Raw genomic sequence first — 26,522 nt, forward strand, 5'->3', positions numbered from 1 at the left:
TAAAGGAAGAACTAGTAAGGTTCATTTATCTTTGGAGGACAAGCTCTCTAAATCAGGTATCTCATTTCTCAGTGACTTTTATGGCATCTTTATCTTAATATCCTTGAGCAGTTTCCTTTTCTCAAAGATGAATTAGGAAATAAAAGAAACCTGCAAGGAAAGAATGGTAGAAAGCTATCAACAATGATCTCAGAGACTCTCCGCTTTGGAACCTGCCTACTCCTGTAGGAAATGTTCCTAATAGGAACATTCCGACAAAAACATTTGAGTGCCTCTACATCAGTACTTGTATTACATGAGCTAAAGCACAGCTCAGAACCTGGTTTCATGCCTTGTTCCTCTTAAGATGAGGCAAATGCTATTCTTAAGGATTATATACCACCATTCATTGGATATTGACAAATGCTTTATTTTGTCCTGGTGATGTAGCTGTGTGGTAGAGTCCTTGCCTGGCATGTGTGAAGCCCCCAGATCCCCAGCATCACTGTTACTGCTACTATCCATAGTGTAGTCATACAAAACTGCCACATGTTCTTATCTATTTGAAAAGTCTTGGGTTAAGATCTGGAGAATTTTCATAAGCAAATTCTTCTCTGTGGGCTGGATCAGCAAACACACCAATAAAATCTATTTCCAGGAAGAATGGACCATCCACTTTATCAGCCAACGTGAATCCTATAGTGGAGATCTAAATTTAAAATAAGAGAAATTGATTAAAATCTCATATGCTGACATGCTGATGTTATTCCTGAAGTTTTTAAATCGTATGAGCTGATTACTATAACTGGATCTTTGTACCATCAGCCCTTAGCAAGTATACAATAGTTCTCACAGACTGTGGAAAATTATAAGAGAAAGTATAAGAGACTGCTTTTCTTTCCACATTTCTCTTCCTGTTAGATGGTTCCACTTAAGACTTAGAGCAACATGGATGCCCAATGTAGATTCCTTGAAGTTCTTCCAAACTTGTTTTTAAAAGTTAAAATACAAACATAGAAAGAAAGAGGATCATACCAACATTCTTCCAAATAGGAGCTCAGCTCACAGATATGTCCAGATTGGTATTTAATTGAACCTAACAGGTGCCTCTGAGTAGGAATTTTTTTTTTTTTTTTTTTTTTTTAAAGAGAAAGAGAGAGGAGAGAGAGAGAAATTTTTTAATATTTATTTTTTAGTTTTCGGCGGACACAACATCTTTGTTTGTATGTGGTGTTGAGGATCGAACCCGGGCCGCACGCATGCCAGGCCAGCGCGCTACCACTTGCGCCACATCCCCAGCCCATGAGTAGGAATTTTTATCTTTCATCTGCCAGCCGTCCAAATTGGACTGAACTCATGATCACAAGAGTTCTGTTTCATTAAAGATATCATTCTGAGTGAGAAGTATAGGAAAATGTTACCTTGTCAAGCAAAAGCTGGTACTGGGCATCCCGGATTCTTCCTTGATTTGAGAAGAAAAATTTGGAAAAAGGAATCTGAAAGAAGAAACCATTTATTTCATAAATGGAACATAAGTAATTGTGGCATCTGTATGGAGTTGCAACAGTAAGAAAATAGTTTAAATTTTTATATACAGTTATGAGGAGTAGCCAGCCACTTGGATCAAAGGTGATCATTTTTTTAAACTATTATTTGCAGTGCTGGTGTGTTGAATGCAGGGTCTCTCAAATATTAGGCAAGCACTCCACCTCTGAATTATAACCCAGTCCAAAGGCAGAAATTTTTTTAAAATAACTACTAGAAGAAAATAGTGAAAACTTTCTAAGCCAGAAGTCCAAAAGAGTACAAATTAAAATTCTGAGAGCAAAAGACAAAGGATAAACTAGGAAATAATACTGTAACATTTAAGAACAAGAGTGTAATATCCTAAACACAGCTTTTACAAATATCTTAAAAAAGATTACATAAACAAGTGGAAAAACAGATGGGGAGAAATAGGCACACATTTTTACAATTAGTAGGAGGGCGACTTAGTACTACTATTTGAGAGGGCAGCTGGCAATTGTGATAGGAAGTTTCAAATCAGTTCATCTTAATATAGGGAGATTATTCTTTGCAGACTTGACAATCATTTGAACCCATAAAAGGGAATAGTGAAACAAATTAGCAGCATGAGAAACAATGGTAGGGAGATTCTCCATTGCTGGCTTTGAAGATAGTGATAGGAACTTAGATGCTTCTGCAAGGAATGCCAGCAGCATCTAAGAGCTGGGAGCAGCACCCCCTTGACAGCAAGAAAAAACTTGCTGTCTACAATCATAAGGAACTTAATTTGGCTAAGAACCAGAATAACCTCTACAAAGTGCATTCTGCCCACAAGCTACAGAAAGAAACAGCCCTGCTGACTGACACCTTCAGTTCAGCCTTATAAGAACTGAGCATGGGCCAAATGTGGCCTGTAATCTCAGCACTCAGGAAGTTGAGGCTGAAGGATAGCAAGTTCAAGGCCAGCCTGAGCAACTATCACAAAATAAAAAATAAAGGGCTGTGGATAGTTCAGTGATATAGTGCCCTTGGGTACAATCCCCAATTTGAAAAAAAGAAAAAAAAACAGAACTAAGGATGCAACAGTCATACATATTCCAATTTATGACCTACTGATCTATAAATTAATGAGTGTGTTGTTTTAATCTTCTACATTTATAATTTGTTATGTAGTATCAGAAAACTAATTCAATGACATCTAGCAAATTTTGAAATGCCATAACTTTGCCATATCAACTTCACTTTCAGGAATTTATATTACAAATAAGCTCCAAGAAATACATAAAGGTATAGTTTTTTCCTAATAGTAACAACAACAACAACAGCAAAGCTAAATTATGGTATAGCCATACAATTGAATATATGGGCTATTGAAAAAATGAAGTAGATCTATATAGGATACAATTGCTTCACTGCAATATGAAGACCTCTGTGATGTCTTATGAGTAAGAAAACAAGATACAGACAAAATCTGGACTGGGGTATATAGCTCAGTGATATAACATGTGCTTAGTTAGCAGCATGAGGGCCTGGGTTAAAATTCCAACACAAAAGAAAGAAAAAGAAAGGGATAAAATCTATAATATAAGCTTGGTTTTTTGGGTTTTTTCTTAAAGGCCTTATGATGTAGGGGTATAGATCAGTAGTAATGTGTAAGCCTATTATGTGTGAAATTCTGGTGGGTTCAATCCCCAGCACCACCAAAAAAAAAAAAAAATTACTATAAGTAAATACTGAGATCTAAAAACTTGCATGCTAAAAAGTTTAGGGATGAGATGTACTGATATTGACAAAAGATGGATTGAGAAATGAGTAGTAGGAAGAATGGGTAAATAAAATAAAGTGATGAAACAAACACAACCAAATATTTTTTGAAAAAATCCAGGTGGTACATGGTAGCTATCTGGATACTCACTGTAATTTTTTATGTATGTTTGAATATTGTCATTAAAAATGTTAAGGAAAATAACAAAATTATTCATATACAAATATGTGTATGTGTTTTACTTTTTGTTGTTCTTGTTGGTACACCTCAGTCCTTTATATTTGTTATTGTTTTTAATATTTTTGAGATAGGGTCTCGCTAAGTTGCCCAGGCTAATCTTAAACTTGGCAGTCCTCCTACCTCATTCTCCTGAGTATCTGGGATTATAGGCATGTGCTACCATGCTCAGCTTGTTTTTCTTTAGGGGGTTTAGTTTGTCTGTCTGTTTTTGTACTGGAGATTGAACCTAGGGATGCTTTATCCCTGAGCTACATCCTCAGTCCTTTTTATTTTTTATTTTGAGACAGGATCTCACTAAGTTACTAAGGGTCCTGCTAAATTGGTAAGTCTGGCTTTGAACTTGTGATCCTTCTACCTCAGCCTCCAGAGCTGCTAGCATTATAGGCTACTACCACACCCAGCAGCTTATTCTTACATATTAAAAGAAATGTCTTAAACAATATGCCAGAAACTGTTCTTTTCTGGGAAGGAGGCAGAGGAGGTGGAGGCAGAGGGACTTTTAATGTGTACAGGTTGCTTATATCACAGACAAAAAGCCAATAGTTAAAGAATTCCTAGTAATTGAAAATAAAGACCAACTACCTAGCAAAAAAGACATGATCAAGCCAGGCAAGGTGACACTTGCCTATAACTCCCAGCAACTTGGGAGGCTGAGGCAGGAGGATCACAAGTTTGAGGCCAGCCTCAGCAACTTAGCAAGACCCTGTGTCAAAATAAAAATAAAAAGGGTTAGGGATTTAGCTCTGTGGTAAAGCAATCCTGGGTTCAATACCCAGATAGAAAAAAAAAAAAAAGTATTTACCAATTAGTAAACTACCATTTATGATTAATGAAATAAAGAGTGATTTATGTAAGTCTCTTTCCTCTTCCTTCTACCCACTTCATCCCAACGTTCCAAGAAGGATTAGCTACAATGTAACCACAATCTCAAAAGACCTAATTTTCATAAACAGTAAAGACTTATGCTGTTACCTTGACTTCCTGCCAGTAGGGCCCTCCACGGGTGAACATGAAGTAACTGTACATTTGATTTTTCCTTTGGATAAAGTCTGTGTCCTCTTTGATATTCACCATCCAAGGTCGGCCATCCCCACGGATACGGAGATACAGAGTGTTGAACTGGGACCAATCATAAGACTTCTTCTTCTCAAAAGCACCCTAAAGTACAGAAGACATGTTAACTTGACCACATTCTCCACTATTAGCAAAATGTGAGCCATCACCAAGTCAGTAACACCAAAAGGATCCACTAACAATTTTTCATCTTTTTACACTTTGCACCACAAAAAGATAAATCTGGCAATTATTATTTTAGCACAAAATACTGACAGTTGTTTCTAAGGTAATTATGTTCAAGACATGATTGGCATGTAATTGTTTCCATGGGATAAGCATCCACTTGTGTTTGCGAATGGAAAGGAATGAAAGTTTTTTCCTTAGTTCCTTGGAGCAATGGCTTGAGTGGCACATTTTATGAAAACTGCTTTGCCCTATGTCAGAAAACTGGGGAAAACAGAGCTCAAGCTTTAAAGGTGATAATAACAAGAAATACCAGTAACTGGGGCTGGGGTTGTAGCTCAGTGGTAGAGTGCTTGCCTAGCATGTGTGAGGCACTGGGTTCTATTCTTAGCACCACATATAAATAAATAAATTAAAGCTCCATTGACAATTAGAAAAATTAAAAAAAAATACTAATAATTATCAGCCACTGAATACTTACATTAAGTACTTACATGCATACTCACATTTAATCCTCACAAGGGCCCTAAGATAGGAATTACTATTTTACCAATTTCACATATAAATTGAGCACTCAGCTAATAAGCAGTATATCCAGCACACACTTCCAAATCTGCATGCTTAACAACCATCTATACTCTCTTCAAAAATGGAATTCAGATGGGTTGGGGTTGTGGTTCAGCGGCAGAGCGCTCACCTCGCACATGTGAGGCCCTGGGTTCGATCCTCAGCACCACATAAAAATAAATAAAGATGTTGTGACCAACTAAAATTAAAAAAAAAAAAAAAAAAAAATGGAATTCAGAGCCAGGCGCACATGTCTGTAATCCCAGTGGCGTGGGAGGCTGAGTCAGGAGGATCGTGAATTAAAAGCCAGCCTCAGCAATGGTGAGGCATTTAGCAACTCAGTGAGACCCTGTCTCTTAAAAAAATACAAAATATGGCTGGGGAGGTGGCTTAGTGGTTGAGTTCCTCTGGGTTCAGTCACTGGGGCTGGGGATGTGGCTCAGCCACAACAAATAGAACCCAGTGCCTCATACATGCTAGGCAAGCACTCTACCAAAAAAAAAAAAAAAAAAAGGTCAAAGGGACAGGAGTCAACCTGAAAGAACAATACCAAAGCTGGGACTATCTGAGCAACACAGTAATAGCATAGCATTAGATTTCAACCCCAAATGTGGTTCCCTTCTAAATGACTGAAAGAATAAAGTGGGAAGGGGAGAAGAATCAAATTTTCCTTACTGAAGAATTCCAAATAATTTCTGTAGACACTAATCTCTCCAAAAAAGGTTAATCCCTCCTACTACCCACATCATGAATATGGAATGCAGTTAGGAAAAAAAAAAAAAAAAGCAACATTACAGGGGAAATGGTGGGGGGGGGCGGTTACTGAAGATGGAGCCTGGAGCAATTTACCACTGCTACAAACTCAACCCTTTTTAATATTTTTGAGACAGGGTCTCAAAGTTGCTTAGGGCCTTACTAAATTGCTGACACTAGCCTTGAACTTTTTTTTTTGGGGGGGGGGGGTACTAGAGATTGAACCCAAGGCCGCTTAACCACTAAGCCACACCCCCAGCCCTTTTTTGTATTTTATTTAGAAACAGGGTCTTGCTGAGTTGCTTAGGGACTTGCTAAGTCACTAAGGTTGGCTTTGAACTCGTGATTCTCCTGCTTCAACCTCCTGAGTCACCGGTATTACAGACATGTGCCACCATGCGTGGCTTGGCCTTGAATTTCTTTTCTTTCTTTTTTTTTTTTTTTTTGGTACTGGGGATTAAACCTAGGGGCACTCAACCACTGAGCCACATCCCCACTGTCTATTTTGTATTTTTTTAAGAGACAGGGTCTCACTGACCTGCTTAGCACCTTATGTTGCGGAGGCTGGCTTTGAACTCCTGATACTCCTTCTTGCCAAATCACTGGGGTTACAGGTGTGAACCACTGGTGACCTTGAACTTTTTTTTTTTAAGATGGACAGAATACCTTTATTTTATTTATTTTTTAATTTATTTTTATGCGGTGCTGAGGCTTGATCCCAGTGCCTCACACATGCCAGACAGGCGCTCTACCACTGAGCCACAACCCCAGCCATGGCCTTGAACTTTTGATCCTACAGTCTTAACCTCCTGAACTGCTAGGATTACAGGCATGTGCCACCATACCTGGCTAATTCTATGGTATTCTTAAAAACCCAGAACCTCAGTCTAACCAGGAGGAAAATCATCAGAAAGGGCTATTCCACAAAAACATCTGATCAGAACAGGTATTATTTTCCCCATGAAAAATAGCACCCCCATAGTCTCAGCTACTCAGGAGGCTGAAGTAGGAATCACTTGAGCCTAGGAGTTCAAGATCACCCTGGGCAATAGAGTAAAACCTCATCTCAAAAAATATCCCAAAGGGCTGGAAATGTAACTCAGTGGTAGAGCACTTGCCTAGTATCATGTACAAAGCCCTGGTTCAATCCCCAGCACAGAAAAAGAGAGAGAGAGACAGAGAGATACAGACACAAACTGTCACAGACCACACAAAAGAGAATATATAAAAACTCAACTCATGTAATGTACCATCCTGGTACAGATAAAGGATATTATTGGAAAAGGTAGTGAAACCCAAATAGAGTCTGAAACTTAGTTGGTAACAAACTAATGTTAGTTTCTTTTTCATGACAAATGTTGAACAGTAAGATAACGTCGAAAGGAGAAGGTGGATAAGGAGTGGATGGGAACTCTGTGTACTATCTTTGCAATTACAGTTTTTCTATAAATCTAAAAATACAACTATTTTAAAATAAAAAGTCTACTAAAACTGGGCACAGTGGCACACGTCTGTAATCCCAGCAACTTGGGGGGCTGACGCAAAGAGGACCAAAAGTTTGAGGCTGGCCTCAATAATTTAGTGATACCATAAGCATCTTAGTGAGACCCTATCTCAAAATAAAAAATAAAAAGGGCTATGGATATGGTTCAGTCGTAAAATACGTCTGGGTTCAATCCCTAATATTAAAAAAAAAAAAAAGTCTACTAATAAAAAAGTCAGGGTGGAAGGAGGAGAGGGAAGGGGAAAGAGTTGGGGAGTGACACTGGCCAAATTATATTGTTATATTGTGTGCATGTATGAATACTTTTTTTTTTTTTTTTTTTTTTTTAGTGGTGCTGTGGATTGAACCCAGGGCCTTGTACATGCAAGGCAAGCACTCTACCAACTGAGCTATATCCCCAGCCCCTGTATGAATATTTAATAACAAATGTCATCATTATGTACAACTATAATGCACCAATAAAAAAAAAAAAGGTGGGGAAAATAAAAAGGCAGGCATGATGGCACACACGTGTAATCCCAGCAACTCAGGGGGCTGAGACAAGAGGATTCCAGGTTTGAGATCTGCCTCAGCAAGAAGACTTGGACTGGAGATGTAGCTCAGTGGCAGATCACTCACCTCACATGCATGGGGCCCTGGGTTCAATCTCCAACACAAAACAAAACAAACAAACTAGCCAGGCGCAGTGGTACATTCCTGTAATCCCAGCAGCTTAGGAGGCTGAAGCAGGAGGATCACGAGTTCAAAGCAGTCTCAGCAAAAGTGAGTCACTAAGCAACTCAGTGAGACCCTATCTCTAAAGAAAATACAAAATAGGGATGGGGTTGGGGTTCAGTGGTTTAGTGCTCCTGAGTTCAATCCCTGGTACCAAAAAGCAAAACAAAACAAACTTAGCAAGATCCTGTCTCAAAATTAAAAAAAGTAAAAAGGACTGGGAGTGTAGCTCAGTGGTAGAGTACCCCTCAGTTCAATCCCCAGTGCTGCAAAAAAAAAAAAAAAGCCACAGTCTGACCTTATGTCCATTTTAAGGGACCCCCTGGCCACTAAAGGAGTTATGGTCCAAGTCAGAGGAGATACAAACCTCCTCAGATATTTTTCAAATGTCTAACCTCTCAGTATTCCTCAAACAGCAATATTCTTCCCTGGCTTAAAACAATGCCCAGAAATGACTCCTCAGAAATCACTTCCCCCTTGTGCCAAGTACTTATTTATCCCCATATACAGATGAGATGCCCACATATAACATGCCAGGTATGTTCATTTACAGAAAAAAAATCTGTCGTCATAGGTCATGCTATAATAATGTTCACACCAGCTCACTAGAAAACTTTGGCTCCCAAGTCTCACGTACCCTTGGAATCCTGGATATCATTGCACAGTACCCACTTTGGCTACTCTCCCCATCCTGAGGTGGCTCAGAGCTCAGAGTTCCATAGAGCAGTGCACTTTGATTATTCTTGCCCATTTTCAAGAACACTTCACTTCTGCCTCCAATCGTCTTATCAGAAGTGACTATCCACTTATCCAAATCTTCTTTTCCACGGAACTGCCAGACAACCTTGGCTTGTTCTAGCAAGACATCATGCAATGGGCGGCCTTCTGGTCCCACCCAGTGATTCATGATTTCATCCTTCAAACGTCTAAAATGGTCCTTTAATTCATCTTTAATTGCTTTATCAAAATTCATTTCAGGCTTCTCTTCAGGAGAAGTTATATCCAAAGCAACTTCTTTCTGGTGATGTCTTTGCAAACCCTCTTCAGTCCTCCTCTCCTGGGAGGCTCTGCCAGAAGCAGCCACTGGTTTCTGAAGACTATTGGAACAATAGTTTGCAAAGTAAATACCCCAAAATGAATGCAAGGCAGCACTCGGCTTCAGGTAGTTTCTGAGAATATATGTGCCATTCAGGAATTTATGAACCAAAGCCATGGTAAGAAAAAGTCAAAATGTAAATTTCTCCCTAGGTTATCAGAGAAAGACACTTCAGCAATAGCTCAATTCCACCTACAATACAAGAAACATTGGAGAGTTACCACTGTAGCAAATGAATGCATCACAAGTTCAAATTCAATAGAAATCACATATTATAAAATTCATAAGCTTATTTTCTAATTCTACAAACATTTTTGTGCCTTTTATGGGCACAACACTGCTATGCATTCCAAAAAATACCAAGAAGACTAAAAATACAGGCCACAGCTTCATGGAATTGACGATTACCACAAAAATAATTCAAGTATATGACAAAAGCTACCTCAAGAGATAGTGTCAAGTTGTAGATAGACACAATACCTTTATTTTGTTTATTTTTATGTGGTGTCAGGATCGAACCCAGTGCCTCACACCATGCTAGGCAAGCACTCTACCACTGAGCCACAAACCTGGTCCCAAGATACTGTCAATTTTAAGGCAAATTTTTATAGGTTCCAAAAGTAAAATATTCAAATAATTAACTCTAGGATCTGAGCCAATTGACTTTAGAAGTGAGCACTTGATCTATAAAAAGAGAGGCTAGGGCCGGGGATATAGCTCAGTTGGTAGAGTGCTTGTCTCACATGCATAAGGCTCTGGGTTCAATCTCCAGTACCACAAAAAAAAAAAAAGAGAGAGAGAGAGAGGATGTAGTAAGCATTATATATGGAAACAGAAAATATCTACATGACACTTTTGATGAATATTTGAATTGCAATTTCATAGGATTAAAACTAATATGATCTTTTGAGGCCTCCCTTTCCTTAGGAATAGGCTCCTATTTGCCTTGAGAGGTTCTTCTGAGGCAAAAAACACTGTTATATGTGTATTGTAGAAAAATACCAAGATAAATAAAAATGAAGCTGATGATCACCATCAAATGATAGTTTTAAGAAGTTGTCTGATTCAGTAAGTCTGATGCCATTCCCACAAATCTTTTTTTTAAATGTATTTTTAGTTGTAGATGGACACAATACCTTTATTTTTTTATATGGTGTTGAGATTCTAACCCAGTGCCTCACACATGCTAGGTAAGCACTCTACCACTAAGGCACAACCCCAGCCTCCACAAACTCTTAAGTCTAAGGTCCACATTGGTAACCAGGCAATCCTATTAGTCACTATAAAGATAAAACCAAAACAACAATAGCAATAATACTATCACATTTAAATGCCACTCAGTATTTTCAATATAGGGGTATATCCTATTAAATTTTTTTTTTTTTTTTAAGTTTTCGGCAGTCACAACATCTTTGTTTTTGTATGTGGTGCTGAGGATCCAACCGGGCCGCATGCATGCCAGGTGAGCGTGCTACTGCTTGAGCCACATCCCCAGCCCCCGTATATCCTATTTAATCTACAGAATCCTGTAGGACAAATCAGGTAGATAGTTCCTTTCTTTAGGAAACAAACACCAATAAGTCAAATAACTTACCTAAAGTCACAATACTTACCAGAATTGAAATTGGAACTAGAACCCTGGCTTTTAAATCCTTAACCCTGCTAGCTGGACACATTAACAACATAACTTCTATAGTTCTAATAATGTTATCAATTTTGGGGGCCGAGGAAATCTAATAACACAATGTCATTTTCTTTGTCTTTTTCTTGTCCTAGCCCCAGAGATCAGGAAAGCAAACACCAAAACAAGGACCCAACACCTGTAAGAACATAGTGATGAACAATAATCTAAATGGAAACATTAAAAATTTAAAAAAAAAAACAAGGCAGCAAAAATCCAACAATTCGGCTCACTGCATTAGGGGCTTAAGAGTTCACATCAAAACAGCACCCTCATTACTCCATAGAACTTGTCATCCTTCTAGAATGCCCCACTTCCTCACTCTGAACATGAGGTAGGTCACCTTCTCTCTCCTAGAACGCTATTCTTCTCACTCTCCAGGCTTACATCCTTCATTCAGCACCTAGAAGGACCTTTTTTTTTGTACTGGGATTTAACCCAGGGGAGCTCTACCACTCAGCAACTTCCCCAGCACCTCCGCCTTTTTAAATTTTGAGATGTTTAGGGCCTTGCTAAATTGCTGAAGCTGATTTTGAACTTGCAATCCTCCTGCCTCAGCCTCCTGAGTTGCTGGGATTACAGGCATGCACTACCACACCCTGCTCAAATGGCCCTAAGAACAATACTAAGGCTATAGGTATAGCTCAGTGGTACAGTGCTTGGCTAGCATGTGTAAGGTCATGGATTTGACATCCAGCACTGCAAAAGGGAAAAAAAAAATCAACAAAACTGATAATTTCTCTCTTTTTTAAATACTTTATTTTATTTATTCATCTTATGTGGTGCTGAGGATCGAACCCAGTGCCTCACACATGCAAAGCAAGTGCTCTACCACTGAGCTATAACCCAGCCCCTGATAATTTCTCTTAACTGATTAATTAAAACCCTTCATGGGGCTGGGGATGTGGCTCAAGCGGTAGCGCACTCTCCTGGCATGCGTGCGGCCCGGGTTCAATCCTCAGCACCACATACAAACAAAGATGTTGTGTCCGCCAAAAACTAAAAAATAAATATAAAAAAAAAACTTCAATCCCCAGCATGTGCACGTACACACACATACACATAAACTCTTCAGGGCCTCCCTGTAAAGCCCAGGGTCTAACTAAACTCTAACTAAACTCTGCACAGGGTCTAACTAAACTCCTTCAGATTGGGTATCCTCTGCTTATTTCTCAAACCTCACCTCTGGTCACACTCCACTCTGTGTACCAATTAGAGAATACTTGTGGTCTAATAAGTATCCACTGGCACACACTTTTTTTTTTTGGTGGTGGTACTAGAGATTGAACTCAGGTATATTTTATTTTGAGACAGGTTATCACTAAATTGCCTAGACAGGCTTGATCTTGCAATCCTCCTTGCTTTAGCCTCTCAAGTAGCTGGAACTAAAGGCGTGAGCTACCATGCTTCACCAGATTGGCAGTATCTTGAGGGGAAGACTATCTTCATTGTGGCAACTCCAGCTCCCAGTATGACACCTGCCATGTAGGTGACATCTATTATTTGTTGAACATATAACTCTACATTTCTATACCTTGGCCATGAGTGTCTAGGTTCAGAGTCTTATTGTTTTTTTACCAGACCTACATAATTAGCTTTATAAAGGGCTTCTCAAACTTTAAAGGGTCTATGAATTACCTGGGAATTTTGAGAAAATGTAATTGATTCAGTAAAGTATGGGGTAGGGCCTGAGATTCGGCATTCCTAAGAAACTTCCAGATGATACCCTTGTTGGCCCATAGGAAATACATCTTTTAAAAATATTTTTTAGTTGTATTTGGACACAATGCCTTTATTTATTTATTTTTATGTGGTGCTGAGGATCAAACCCAGCACCTCACAAGTGCTAGGTAAGCGCTCTACCACTAAGCCACAACCCCAGTCCCAGGAAACACACTTTTTATGTACCAAACCCCTAATTCATCTCCCTAAGTCTAATCTCTTCTCCTAATTCATCCTTTGTCTGAAAACAATAGGGGTTTTTCTAACTATGATAGCACTCTTTTTACAATACTTAGCAATTCCTTCTAGAAATTTAAACTCCTAAAATGGCACACAAGGCTCTCCAAAATGTGCCCACCTGACCTAACTTCTCATATCCCTGGGCAAAACCCTCAGCTATAATATGACCATCTGAATCATGTCTGAATGCAGCAAAAACATGAACATTGTTCAAACCACAAAAATGAGCAGGGCTGGGGGTGTAGCTCTGTGGGAGAGCGCTTGTCTACTATGTACAAGATTCTGGGCTTGATCCACAGCACAGCAAAAGTTAAAGAAGAAAAACCAAACATTTTACTTTTCAGGCTGTATGAGTGAATGCTGCATCTTGACCAATCATAGCATTAGTCTCACTTCCAGTTTTCTCTCCCAATCATAGAATTACCTCCATCTCCTCACAGAACTCTCCCTAATATCAAGGCTAAATACAGAAAGTCCTTTCTAGAACCCTGTTACTGAGGTGCCCCATGTTTCCCCAGGGTGTGTGTTCTCCCCCTCACAAGAGGTAATAAACCCAACTTACTCAACTACAGGCATGTTCCAAGTAGTCACTGATTGACACTATATTCTTTCTTCATATTCTCCTAAGAATCCATGCATACCTCTCATAGCTTTCACATAACATTAGAATCTTGTTTTTTTGTTTGTTTTTAACTTAACTTTAGAGACTGTGGCTGGAACAGTAATGTTTGTGGAATAAATGAAAACCATATACCGAATTTTTTCACATAAACTAAAAGCATAAGGGAACCAATAAAAATAAAAAGAGGAATTGTGGCTCAGTGGTAGAGTGCTCGCCTAGCATGTGGGAGGCCCTGGGTTTGATCCTCAGAACCACATAAAAATAAATAAAATAAAGGTATTGTGTCCATCTACAACTAAAAAAATAAATATTAAAAAAAAAAAAAAAGAATTGATCTGAGATCCTGAAATAATGAGTAATAAAGTTCCCTCATTGGTCATACTTTTTTTTTTTTTTTTTAGAGAGAGAGACAAAGAGAAAGGGAGAGAGAGAGAGAATTTTTTTTAATATTTATTTTTCTTAGTTTTCGCCAGACACAACATCTTTGTCTGTATGTGGTGCTGAGGATCGAACCCGGGCCACAATCATGCCAGGCGAGCGCGCTACCGCTTGAGCCACATCCCCAGCCCCATAGTTTTGGTTTTTTTTTTTAATATTTATTTTTTAGGTGTAGATGGACACTACACAATATCTTTATTATTATTTTTTTTTAATGTGGTGCTGAAAATCGAACCCAGATCCCGGCGGTGCTAGGCAAGCACTCCCCTGCTGAGCCACAATCCCAGCCCCCCTCATTGGTCATATATGCATGATTTTACCTTACATATTCAGAAATTTATAAAAACAAATGATAAGCCCCATAAAATTGAATTTTTATACAATCAGAAAAACGATTCTTTTAAACTAGGTGTGGCCTATAATCCCAGAAGCTCAGGAGGCTGAGGCAGGAGGATCCAGAGTTCAAAGCCAGTCTCAGCAACAGTGAGATGCTAAGCAACTCAGTAAAATCCTAATAAGGTTCAAAATATGGCTGGGGATGTGGCTCAGTGGTTGAGTAGCCCTGAGTCCAATCCCAGGTACAATCAATCAATCAATCAATCAGGGTGCAGTGGTGCACGTCTGTAATACCAGCAGCTCAGAAGGCTGAGGCAGGAGGATCACTGAGTTGAAAGCCAGCATCAGCATCTTATGAGGCCCTAAGCACCTCAGTGAGACCCTGTCTCTAAAGAAAACACGAAAAAGGGCTGGGAATGTGGCTCACTGATTAAGCTACCCTGGGTTCAATCCCCAGGTTCCAAAAAATAAAATATAAAAATAAAAAGGGCTGGAGATGGAGCTCAGTGGTAGAGTGTCCTAGGCTCAATCTCCAGTACAATAATATTATAACTAACAACACAATACAATAAGATTAATATTATTACAATATTATTATTATTAAAATTATTCTTCTGAACCCCATGCTCAGGCTACAATACTGTTGCAAATTAAAAGGAACCAAAATTGCATATACCCTAATATTTCACATATAAAAATCCACAGACAAGAAATATTGGGGGGAAGGCTTAAAATATTATGTAGGATGATGGAATTGTGTAACATTATTTACCCTGTTTTCCAAACCTTCAGTTGTTACTTCTCCAATAATAGTATAACTTTAGTTACAAATGTTTTGTGGGGATCTTTTGTCAGCACGGGGAAATTGAACCCAGTAGTGCTCTACCACTGAGATACATCCCCAGCCCTTTTTATTTTTTATTTTGAGATAGAGGCTCGCTAAATTGCTGGCCTCGAACATGCCATCCTCCTCCATCAGCCTCTCCAGTCGCTGGGATTACAAGCATGCGCCACCAAGCCTGGCTGTTATTTTTAAGAAGGGGTCTTGCTATGTTGAGCAAGCTGGTTTCAAATTCCTGGGTGCAAGTGATCCTTCCAGCCCAGTCTCCCAAGTAGCTGGAATTACAGGCGAGTGCCAACGTGCCCGGCACTGTTTGCCCTTTGTATTTTCATCTATAAAGTCAAACCTAGTAGCTGGACGACGCCAGGCCGAGGTTAAGGGTGAGTTTGACAACGGAATCCACGCTGCTGGAAGTAAGTTAACATCAGTAAAAACCAGAGCGTACTTACTACCTGCCAGAAACTGTCCTGTTTTTTCATTCACTCTTCACAACTCTGAAGTACTATCGTTATTCCAATTACAGACACGAGGTTCCAAGACTAAATTAACCTAGGTCACACAGTTAGCGGCAAAACTAACTTTGAAGTCCAGACGTTTAGCTCCCGACCCGGGCCCGATATAGCCCAGCCACGGAAAGCTTTCGGTATTGCAGCAGCCTCCCTCAGTCCTCACCTGCAAGGGGTGCGTCGCTCTCCCCTGCCCCAGAGTTCCAACTGCTGTTCAGCGACTGCTCACCTTCCACCAGACTAAGCAAGGTTTCCGCCCGGGTCCTCCACATTTTCCTGCCGGGTTCTCCACTATTCCTGTGACGGTCCATCTGCTTTTTCCTTCCGGAGGCAAACTAGGTGTTTAAACACTAGAGTTCCAGGCAGAGTAGCAAAGGTCCCGCAACAGGACCATCCAAAGTCTTGTATTCCTGTCCCCGGAAAGCCCGGCTTTCACTCTTCCTGATCTTTTCTGCCCTTTGTGAGAGAGGGGAGAATTTAGGGAAGTTTTTCGCTTCTCCTTCCTACATCCCGCTCTTAGGCTGCCAACTCCTCCTGTATCTTTCGAATAGGAGCTAATTATTGCTCTCGTTCGTTCATTCCTCAGGCGCCTAGGTGCCTTAGGGCCTCATCTTCCCCCAATCTCCCAAGAACTGCCTGTGACCTCAGAAAGCTATTTCTGTTGGTTCTGCCCCCTTAGAGACCTCCACGCAAATGTTCGGCAGCCCTTCCCCAATCTCACTCAGTGGGGTCACCCACTTAACTGGACTTTCATACTTCCATTATATATATATTTTTTCCTTTTTCTTTTTTATTGAACCCAGGCATAGCTCCCCCTGAGCTATATCCCCAGCCTTTTTTATTTTTTTATTTTGAGACAGGGTCTTGCTAATTTGCCTAGGGACTCTCAAAATTGATGAGGCTAGCTTTGAACTTGCAATCCTCCTGCCTCAGTCTCCCAAATCACTGGGATTACAGACTTGCACCACCATGCTGGGCCTATACCTTCTTTTGCAGCTTCAAATACAAGTTATATACAGACAATTTAATAAACTTGTTTCCTAAACCCCAGCATTCATTTATAACTGTTGTAGCAATTCCAGGTGTGGGATACACTACCAGCATCTCAAAAATGTCTAAAGCTGAATGTACCACATTTTCACATATTAACTCCTCCTTTTATTGCCCATATTTCTATAATTCCCCACATGCTTCCAAGCTGGAAATCATTGGTTAATATTAGCTCCTGTCCAAAACCTTCACTCACACACCCCAAATCCTCTTGAGTCCTCTTTCCTTTCTTTGCTCTCTCAATCCTTCCTTTCAAACCCAGTGATATCCAATAGTCATTGCCTTTACACAGCCTATAATCAATAGATTGTCCTAATCTGGACATTGGACATGTCTGTTTCCATTTTTTTAATATTATACCTAGCCAGATGTAGTGGCACACAACTGTAATCCCAGTGACTCAGGAGGCTGAGGCAGGAGGATCCCAAGTTCAAAGTGAAACCTCAGCAACTTAGTGAGACCCTATGCAACTTAACAAGACCCTGTCTCAAAAAACCAAAAGGAGTGGGGATGTAATTCAGTGGTAAAGCACCCCTAGGTTCAATCATCAGCACCAAAAAATAAGTAAAATAAAATGTGGCATCCAAAGCTAAATACCATATTCATTTTGGCATCTAGATATGCCATTGCATAAATTCTAAGCCTTCCATGATCTCCTACTCCATCTATCCTATTTATACTTATCTTTAATTTCTCATACCAACTATCAGCCTAAACCACACTCAGTACTCCTCTTAGTGAAGTTAAGGTTTTCTCTGCTCCTCTTTCTGAGAGTTATAGAAAATAATATTCCTACAAGAAAATTCCCCAGGAAAAACAGAAAGACAGTGGGAAAAATGGACAGTGTGATTTGGGAGGAGGGAGAAGAAATTGACCCCAAAATTAAACCTCTCCCAGTACATCCTTTCCCAGTAACAATGGGACCCGAGGGAAAAAGCAAACTTTCATCCCTTCCCAGTTTCATCTCCAGCATCTCCATCAAAGCAAACATTTGCCCCTTCCCAACCAAAAAGGGAGGAGGTGAATAGTGAAACAGTACCCTTTCCCCACTGCAGATGAGTCCTGGAAGGAAAAAAGCAAATAGGTAACAATGGATCCCAGAGGAAGGAAGACAGCAATGAACACCAAGTTGTGAGCTTTTCCCAGTGACAATGAATTTCAAACTTTTTACAACTGCCTTCCTGAGTTAAAATTTTAACCTGCACAATTAGGTCCCAGACTATTCGAACAGCACGTCCACAGTCTCCAATGATTAATTCACCCTCATTGTAAACTAAAAACCCAGACTCCTTCTGTGACCCCAGGGGCCATCTCCATACCCAGAAAATGAGCCCTGCCATGCCTGATCCATTGACTTGAAAGCTTGCTGATCTGAGATTTCCTTCCTGCCTCCTGTCGCTTGTCATTTGTTGCCATTCACTTACACTTTCTTTCTCTGCTCAACTTTATTCTTCTTCTCCATTCCAACCACTTGGTCTCCTATGTTTACATGACCTTCCACATTTCAGCTGATTGATTCAATGGTAGATACCTGATTTGCACTGGGCTAATCTAGTTTTCTTGAGAATTTTCTGAACTAGACATTTTTTTAAAAGTCTTTTTGACCCTGCTGGCTCCTGCTGAGCTTCTTAACTACTTGCTAATATTGTGAAGGAAATTGGTTTGCAGCGGGAGAAAATAAAATCTAGATGCTGATAAAGGCAGAGTTTGAAGGATAAGTGAAAATTCCAATTAGTATTCATGTCGTCTATTTGAGTTATTCCTGAGGTTCAATTCTATTTATGCCACCCCACATAGCTCAGCCATTTGATCTTCCCTTAACTTCTAAACACCAACACATTTATTTTACTTAAATTAATTATTTAGATTTTTACCACTTACAATCAATGGTTAAACTTGAATATATTGTTAAGGATTAGGGTCATCTGTGGATGACAAGATGCTTTTAGAAGTAGCATGGATAAACAGGGTAGTGTGATACACAGCTGTTCTCCCAGTGACTCTGGAGACTGAAGCAGGAGGATCACAATTCCACACCAGTTTCATCAATTTAGCAAGACCCTAAGCAACTTAGCAAGACCCTATTTCTTTCTTTATTTATTTATTTTTAATTTTTTACCTTTATTTTTTTATTTAATTGATTTTATTTTCTTTCAAATACAAGACAGAGGAATGCATTACAATTCTTATTACATATATAGAGCACAATTTTTCATATCTTTGTATATAAAGTATGTTCATGCCAATTCATGTTTTTATACATGTACTTTTTTTTAAAGAGAGAGAGAGAGAGGAGGGAGAGAGAGAGAATCTTTTTTAAAAAATATTTATTTTATTTTTTTAGTTTTCGGCGGACACAACATCTTTGTTTGTATGTGGTGCTGAGGATCGAACCGGGGCAGCGCGCTCGCCTGGCGAGCGCGCTACCACTTGAGCCACATCCCCAGCCCATGTACTTTGTTTTTTGTTTGTTTGGTTTTGCATTACAATTCTTATTACACATATATACCACAATTTTTCATATCTCTGTTTATATATAATAATAATTATATATAAAGTAGGTTGACACCCAATTCGTATCTTCATACATGTACTTTGGATAATGATGTCCATCACATTCCACCATCCTTGCTACTCCCCTGCCTCCTCCCTTTCCCTCCCTCCCCTCTTCCCTATCTAGAATTCATCTATTCCTCCTATGTTCCCCCTCCCTACTCCACTATGAGTCAGCCTCCTTATATCAGAGAAAACATTCGGCATTTGTTTTTTTGAGATTGGCTATTGCAAGACTTGCAAGACCCTATTTCTAAGTAAAAAATGAAAAGGGCCAGGTGAAGTGACACATGTTTGTAATCCTAGTGGCTTGGGAGGCTGAGACAGGAGGATCATGAGTTCAAAGCCTGCCTCTGCAAAAAGCAAGATGCTAAGCAACTCAGTGAGACCCTGTCTCTAAATAAAATACAAAATAGGGCGGAGGATGTGGCTCAGTGGTGGAGTGCCCCTGAGTTCAATCTCCAGTACCTAAATAAATAAATAATAAATAAGAGGGCTTAGGATGCAGCTCAGTGGTAAAGCATCCCTGTATTCCATCCTTGGTACATAGAGGGGAAAAAGTGGAATAAATGGAAGACAAGTTTTTTGGGGGGTGGTCTTTATGTTTGTTTGTTTTTGTACCAGGCATTGAACCCGGGAGTACATAACCACTGTCCCCAGCCTTTTTATATTATATTTAGAGACTGGGTCTCACTGAGTTGCTTAAGCCCTCACTAAATTGCTGAGGCTGGCTTTGAACTCACCATCCTCCTGCCTCAGCCTCCTAAGCTGCTGGGATTACAGGTATGTGCCACTGCACGGGGCTATTTGTGGTTTTATAAAATTTTTAGGATTTTCATTTTTATTTATATGAAATATTGGAATTTTATAGAGATTGCATTGAATCTGTAGATAGGCTTGAGTAGTATGGGCTTTTTATTTGTAACTGAAATATAATAATTGTACATATGTGTAGGATTCAATGTGATATTTTGATACATTTAAAAAAATTTTTTTTAGTTGTCAATGGACCTTTATTTTTATTTATTTACATGTAGTGCTGAGAATCCAACCCAGTGCCTCACAGGTGTTGGGCAAGTGCTCTACCACTGAACCACAACCCCAGCCCTTGATACATTTTAACAATATAAATTCTTCTAATCCTTGAATATGAGATATCTTTACATTTATTTGTGTCTTCTTGAATTTCTTTCATTAGTGTTTTGTTTTTTGGTACCAGGATATTGAATCCATGGCACTTAACCACTGAGCTACATCCCCACCCCTTTTTATTTTTTATTTTGAGACTAGGTCTCATTAAGTTGCTCAGGGCCTCAATAAATTGCTGAGGCTGGTTTTGATCTTGTAATCCTCCTTCCTCAGCCTCAGTAGTGGCTGGGATTACAAGTGTGGGCCACCACAGGCAGCTCATTAGTATTTTATAATTTCCAATGTACAAATCTTTCTTTTGTCTTCTTGGTTAAGTTTATTCCTAAATCGTTTTGTTTTTGTTTTTCCAAGTCTCTGGTTTTATTTCTTTTTGGTATGTGTCCAGAAGTGGAATGGCTGGATCATTAGGTAACTCTTTTCAATTTTTTAGTAACTGCCATACCATTTTCTACAGTGGCTGTACAATTTTATATTTCTATCAACAATGCATAATGGTTCAAATTTCTCCACATCACCCCAACGTTTCTTTTTGTTGTTGTTTCTAATAGTTATTCAAATTGGTGTGAAGTGGTGCCTTATTGTGGCTTTGATTTGCATTACTCTATCATTGGTTGTTAGTTTTTTTCCTTATATATAGGAATCTCCATGAATAATTGTGTGTGTGTGTGTGTGTGTGTGTGTGTTTTGCTGATAGGATTGAACCCAGGGCCTTGTACACAGGAGGCAAGCACTCTACCAATTGAGCTATATCCCCAGTCCCAACTCCATGAATATTTACCATAGTGTGGAAAGGGAGGCCTGAAGGGAATAAACTTTTTCAAATCCAGAAAAAATAATGTGTTGGATGCAGTAACATATGTCTGTAATTCCAACTGTTTCAGAGGCCAAGGCAGGAGGTTTGAAAGTTCCAAGGCCCACCTGGGCAATTTAGAGAGACCCTGTCTCAAAATAAGAAATAAAAAGGGCTGGGGGGTGTGGCTCAGTAGTTAAAACACCCTTGGGTTCAATCCCTGGTACCAAAAAAATAAATAAATAAATAAATAAATAAAAGCAAACAAACAAAGTTTACCAGAGTTGACTGGAGGTTTCTACTCCCTTCTGGGGACCTCCTTGGACCTGATCCAGTAACAGCTTGGGGTACAGTTTCTCCAGTAGAAAATAGATGCTGACCAATAAAAGTTACTGACAGCAGCCTGAGCTGTAGCTTATTTGTGGTAAAAAGGAAATTTTGTTTACATTATAAATGATATAGAATTGAATAATAATACTAGCATGTAACTCAGTTAAAGAGTGTGTATCTAGCATGCACAAGGGCCTGGGTTCAATCCCCACCATCAGACACAAAAAAAAGTAATGATAATGAAAGTAATACATGTCATAATTAGTGGAGGGAAGGAAGACCATGATGGCAACAAAGCCCTTCCTAGGTTCAATCCTCAATACCAAAAAAAAAAAAAAAAAAGTAGCAGCACCTTAATGTAGTTGGGGTTGTGGCTTAGTGGTAGAGCACTTGTCTAGCATGTACAAGGTCCTGGGTTTAATACTCAGCACCACATAAAAATAAATAAATAAAATAAAGGTATTGTGTCCAACTACTTCTAAAAAATAAATATTTTAAAAAATGTATAGCATAATCTGTGGGGTTTTTTTTTTAAAGAAACCCAGAATCTTGCACATGCTGGACAAGTGAGCTACATCCTCAGTCCTTTTAGAAACTTTTGTAAGTGTTCAATAAAGCTAATTGTTATTGTTAAACTCTGGGATAGTGCTCAATGAACACACAATCTAGTATAAGCAAATAATTGCAGCATGTGAAAAGAACTATAGAAGAGGGGCTGGGATTGTGGCTCAGCAGTAGAGCACTCGCCTAGCAAGTGCACACCCTGGGTTCAATCCGCAGCACCACATAAAAATAAATAAAGGTATTGGGTACAACTACAACTAAAAAAATAAATATTAAAAAAAAGAACTATAGAAGAGAGAGGTACTAAGTACAAGTCAGGCCCAGTGAATAGTGTAACGAGCACTTACAGGCCAGTTACTAGGCTTTGCACTCTTTGGGCATTTTCTTTTAATCTTCACGACAATGCCATGAAATGGGTACTGATATGACACCAGTTAGGAAATTAAATATTAGAGTTCTTAAGTAACTTTCTGGTCACAAGCTTGTTGAAACTGGTGAAGTGGTAGATCAGGGATTCATACCACGTGTACCTGCTCTCTATGGGATACGAGCTCATTGTCCACTACTTTGTACTTTATCTGCTCATCTGAGTCAGGGAGCATTTCCTAGATGAACATGAGCTGAGCATTGAAGGACAAGGGGAAAAGCAATCCAGGTGAGGAATCATGTGCGCACAAAAGCATGAAATTATGAAAGGCATTGTATCTGCAGAACTGGAAAAATTCCAGTTAGCATAATTCCTTACTGATCAAACTCACACACAGATTTGTCTTTGACTTCAGCACTTACCATACCATCTTCTCCCCCTCCCCCACCTTGGTACAGGGGATTGAACCAGGAGCACTTAACTACTGAGTCACATTACCCAGCCCTTTTTTGTATTTTATTTAGCAACAGGTACTCACTGAGTTGCTGAGTCTGGCTTTGAACTTGCAATCCTCCTGCCTCAGCCTCCCAACCCAGAGAATACAGGCATGCACCAGTGTACCCAGCCATGCTTCTTCTTAATGAAACACTTCATGAATTTGCATGTCATCTTTGCACAGGGGCTGTGCTAATCTCTGTTTTATTCCAATTTTAGTATATGTGCTGCCAAAGCAAGCACAATTCTGTCTCCTCCTCCTTCTCCTCTTATTTTTGTGGTATGGGAGATGGAAACCAGGGGTGCTCTACAATTGGGCCACATCCCTAGCCATTCTTATTCTTTAAGACAGGATTTTTGTGTGTATGTGTGATATTCCTCTTTTTATTATTCTTTTTTTATATACAAAATATACAGTAGAGTTTATTTTGAAATATTATACAAACATAGAATAAGTATAACTTGTTCCAATTAGGATCCCATTATTGTGGTTGTATATGATGTGGAGTTAACATTGGTCCTTTATTTATATATGAGGATAGGAAAGATATGTCTGACTCATCCTACTGTCTTTCCTATTACCATTCCCCTTCCCTTCCCTTCATTCCCCTTTGTCTAGTCCAATGAACTTCTAATCTTCCCTTCCCTTGTTGTGGGTTAGCATCCAAGACAGGATCTTTCTAAGTTGCTAAGGCTGGCTTTGAACTTTTTATCATTATAACTAATAATATATAGCTCAGATGTGTGACCTCCAAAACTAGTGATTTTTATAAAACTAAAAGCAAGTAACTAAGGGGGAAGATTGGAGCTCAGAATCAGAGAAGTAGAAAGTACAAAGCATTGTTTAGTATAAGTGAGATTAGGCCAGCTGTGTTTGTTGGCAGGTAATTATCAAAGTTAGAATACTGTCTTCTCATGGAGTCTTGGAGACTGAAGTCTTATTCTTTTGATGGTTACATTCCTGAGAAATGACTCTCAAGTCCTTGAGAGATGCTTCTGTGCTATGAAGGATACATATTTACAATTATAAGCCTTTTTTTTTCGGGTAAATGCCCAGCAAATGATTGTGGTCCATGGTTTTAGATTTGCAGGAGCATGGCTCTTACAATGAGACTCCACTATTGATTGCTAAGTAGCATTTTCTCTCCTGGTAGTAAAGTAACCTCAAATATTATTAGAGAAACCATTTCTCCACTCTTGGCCATATGATTTAATTCTGAATATAGACCTCGATGTTGTCCTGCCCTGCCCCCCAAATTTGGCAACATACCAATGGACTACTCATGACTCTTTCTATCTTAAATTTTTATCTCATTGTCCTATACGTGAAATCCCTCTTCTTGGTAACCTATATTTGATTGCTTGAAACCCTCTGGGAGTTCTTTTTCAAAGTTAAGTGCAGGCAGGACAGTGACTTGAATCCCTTTTTCCTCATAGTTTCTCCTGATCTTGGTCCTTGGTGTCTTATCATTTCCAATATGCAAAAGAAATTTGAGAAGATCAGTTCATGGTTAGTCAATTCCATTGCTGTGGACCTGAGATAAGGCAGAATATCATGGAGGAAGAGCATGGCAGAGGAAAGTTATTCAGCTCATGGTAGCCAGGAAGCAGAAACAAAGATAGGAACCATTTTTGCAACCTTGAGGAGAGAATCTAGAGTTGCCTGGGTGTGGGTAGGGTGAGATAACAAAGATTAAGGCAGTGGTTGTAGCTCAGTGGTATGGCACTTGCCTCACATGTGTAAGGTACTGGGTTCAATTCTCAGGACCATAAATAAATAAATAAGTAGATAAAAAAATAAATAATAAAGGTCCATCAACAACTAAAAAAATATTTAATAAAGAGTAAGGCAGGGCTGGGGATATAGCTCAGTTGGTAGAGTGCTTGCCTCACATGCCCAAGGCCCTGGGTTCAATCTCCAGCACCACAAAAAAAAAAAAAAAAAAAGATAAGGCAGAGCCAAAAACAGAAAGAAGCCAGTCTCCTCCTGACAGTGTTTGAGCCACTGAATCAGGCCTTGCCTAAGGCCAGACCTACTTCTGGGCTTTTTAGTCACATGAACCAATAGATTTGTGTGTGTATACACGTGGTCCAAGACTGAACATAGGGCCTCATGTAGGAGATATACCCCAACACCGTCAATACATTATTTTGTTTAAGCCAGAAATACTCTGTTTTTTATTACTATCAGCCAAAACATCCTAACTGGTAAAGTTGTGAAGAAAGAAAATGGAGGGCTGGGGATGTGGCTCAAGTGGTAGCGCGCTCGCCTGGCATGTGTGCTGCCCAGGTTCGATCCTCAGCACCATATACAAACAAAGATGTTGTGTCCGCCGAAAACTAAAAAATAAGTATTAAAGGTCCTGGGCCAAATGTCACCTTCTCAGGGAAACATTTAAAAAAAATGGAACATTATTATGCAAAAAAAAGAGACAAATGCCTGCTGGCTCGGCAGTCAAACACACGCTTAGAACACTGCGTCAGTCCCAGCACACCAAGGTCCCGGCTCCAGGTGGAGAAGGGTCTGAATATCTCCTTCCAAGCCACTGGCTGTCAGAAACTCATTGATGTGGACAATGAACGCAAACTTTGTACTTTTTAAGAGAAGCGTATGGCCACAGAAGTTGCTGCGGATGCTCTGGGTGAAGAATGGAAGGGTTATGTCGTCCGAATCAGTGTGGGAACGACAAACAAGGTTTCCCCATGAAGCAGGGTGTCTTGACCCAAGGCCGTGTTCGCCTACTACTGAGTAAGGGGCACTCATGTTATAGACCCAGGCGAACTGGAGACAGAAAGCGCAAATCTGTTCGAGGTTGCATTGTGGATGCCAATCTGAGCGTTCTCAACTTGGTTATTGTAAAAAAAGGAGAGAAGGATATTCCTGGACTTACTGATACTACTGTACCTCGAAGACTGGGACCCAAAAGAGCTAGTAGAATCCGCAAACTTTTCAATCTCTCTAAGGAAGATGATGTCCACCAATATGTTGTCAGAAAACCCTTAAACAAGGAAGGTAAAAAACCCAGGACCAAAGCACCAAAGATTCAGCGTCTTGTTACTCCACGTATCCTGCAACACAAGCACCTGCGTATTGCTCTGAAGAAACAGCGTTCTAAGAAGAATAAAGAAGAGGCTGCAGAATATGCCAAACTTTTGGCCAAGAGAATGAAAGAAGCCAAAGAAAAACGCCAGGAACAGATTGCCAAGAGACGTAGGCTGTCTTCTCTGAGAGCTTCTACTTCTGAGTCCAGTGAAAAATAAGAATTTTTATCAGTAAGAAATAAATAAGATCAGACCTTCAAAAAAAAAATACACACACACACACACACACATAAAAGAGACAAATGCCAAAGAAATTTTCACTTTTCAGACAAAGGAAATATGCTATAAGGAGCCAGCAGTGAGACTAAAGACACAGAAAATAAAAGCAATAATCAATAGAAGTACCTAATGCTTTTGAGACATAGAAGCATCT

The 26,522-nt window shown here is 39.5% G+C and overlaps 1 protein-coding gene, 1 non-coding gene and 1 pseudogene across 2 annotated transcripts; 1 reads left to right on the forward strand and 2 right to left on the reverse strand.

The window, feature by feature from the left end:
* Positions 1-388: 388 nt before the first annotated feature.
* On the reverse strand, positions 389-16,027 carry Ndufaf1 (NADH:ubiquinone oxidoreductase complex assembly factor 1). Its single transcript, XM_027926186.2, has 5 exons — positions 15,916-16,027; positions 8,905-9,555; positions 4,463-4,648; positions 1,401-1,475; positions 389-688 (listed from the first exon to the last, which is right to left on the reverse strand). The coding sequence occupies exons 2-5, from the start codon at positions 9,478-9,480 to the stop codon at positions 539-541; spliced, it is 987 nt and encodes a 328-aa protein (XP_027781987.1). The 5' UTR covers positions 9,481-9,555; positions 15,916-16,027; the 3' UTR covers positions 389-538.
* A 7,159-nt stretch (positions 16,028-23,186) lies between these two features.
* Positions 23,187-23,290, reverse strand: LOC114085142 (U6 spliceosomal RNA). Its single transcript, XR_003581426.1, has one exon. It is a non-coding gene; the product is annotated as a U6 spliceosomal RNA (small nuclear RNA).
* A 2,161-nt stretch (positions 23,291-25,451) lies between these two features.
* On the forward strand, positions 25,452-26,308 carry LOC114084752 (small ribosomal subunit protein eS6-like; annotated as a pseudogene).
* The last annotated feature ends 214 nt before the right edge of the window (positions 26,309-26,522 follow it).

The sequence above is a fragment of the Marmota flaviventris genome, chromosome 2 (assembly GCF_047511675.1).
Source record: "Marmota flaviventris isolate mMarFla1 chromosome 2, mMarFla1.hap1, whole genome shotgun sequence".
Taxonomy (NCBI): Eukaryota; Metazoa; Chordata; class Mammalia; order Rodentia; family Sciuridae; genus Marmota; species Marmota flaviventris.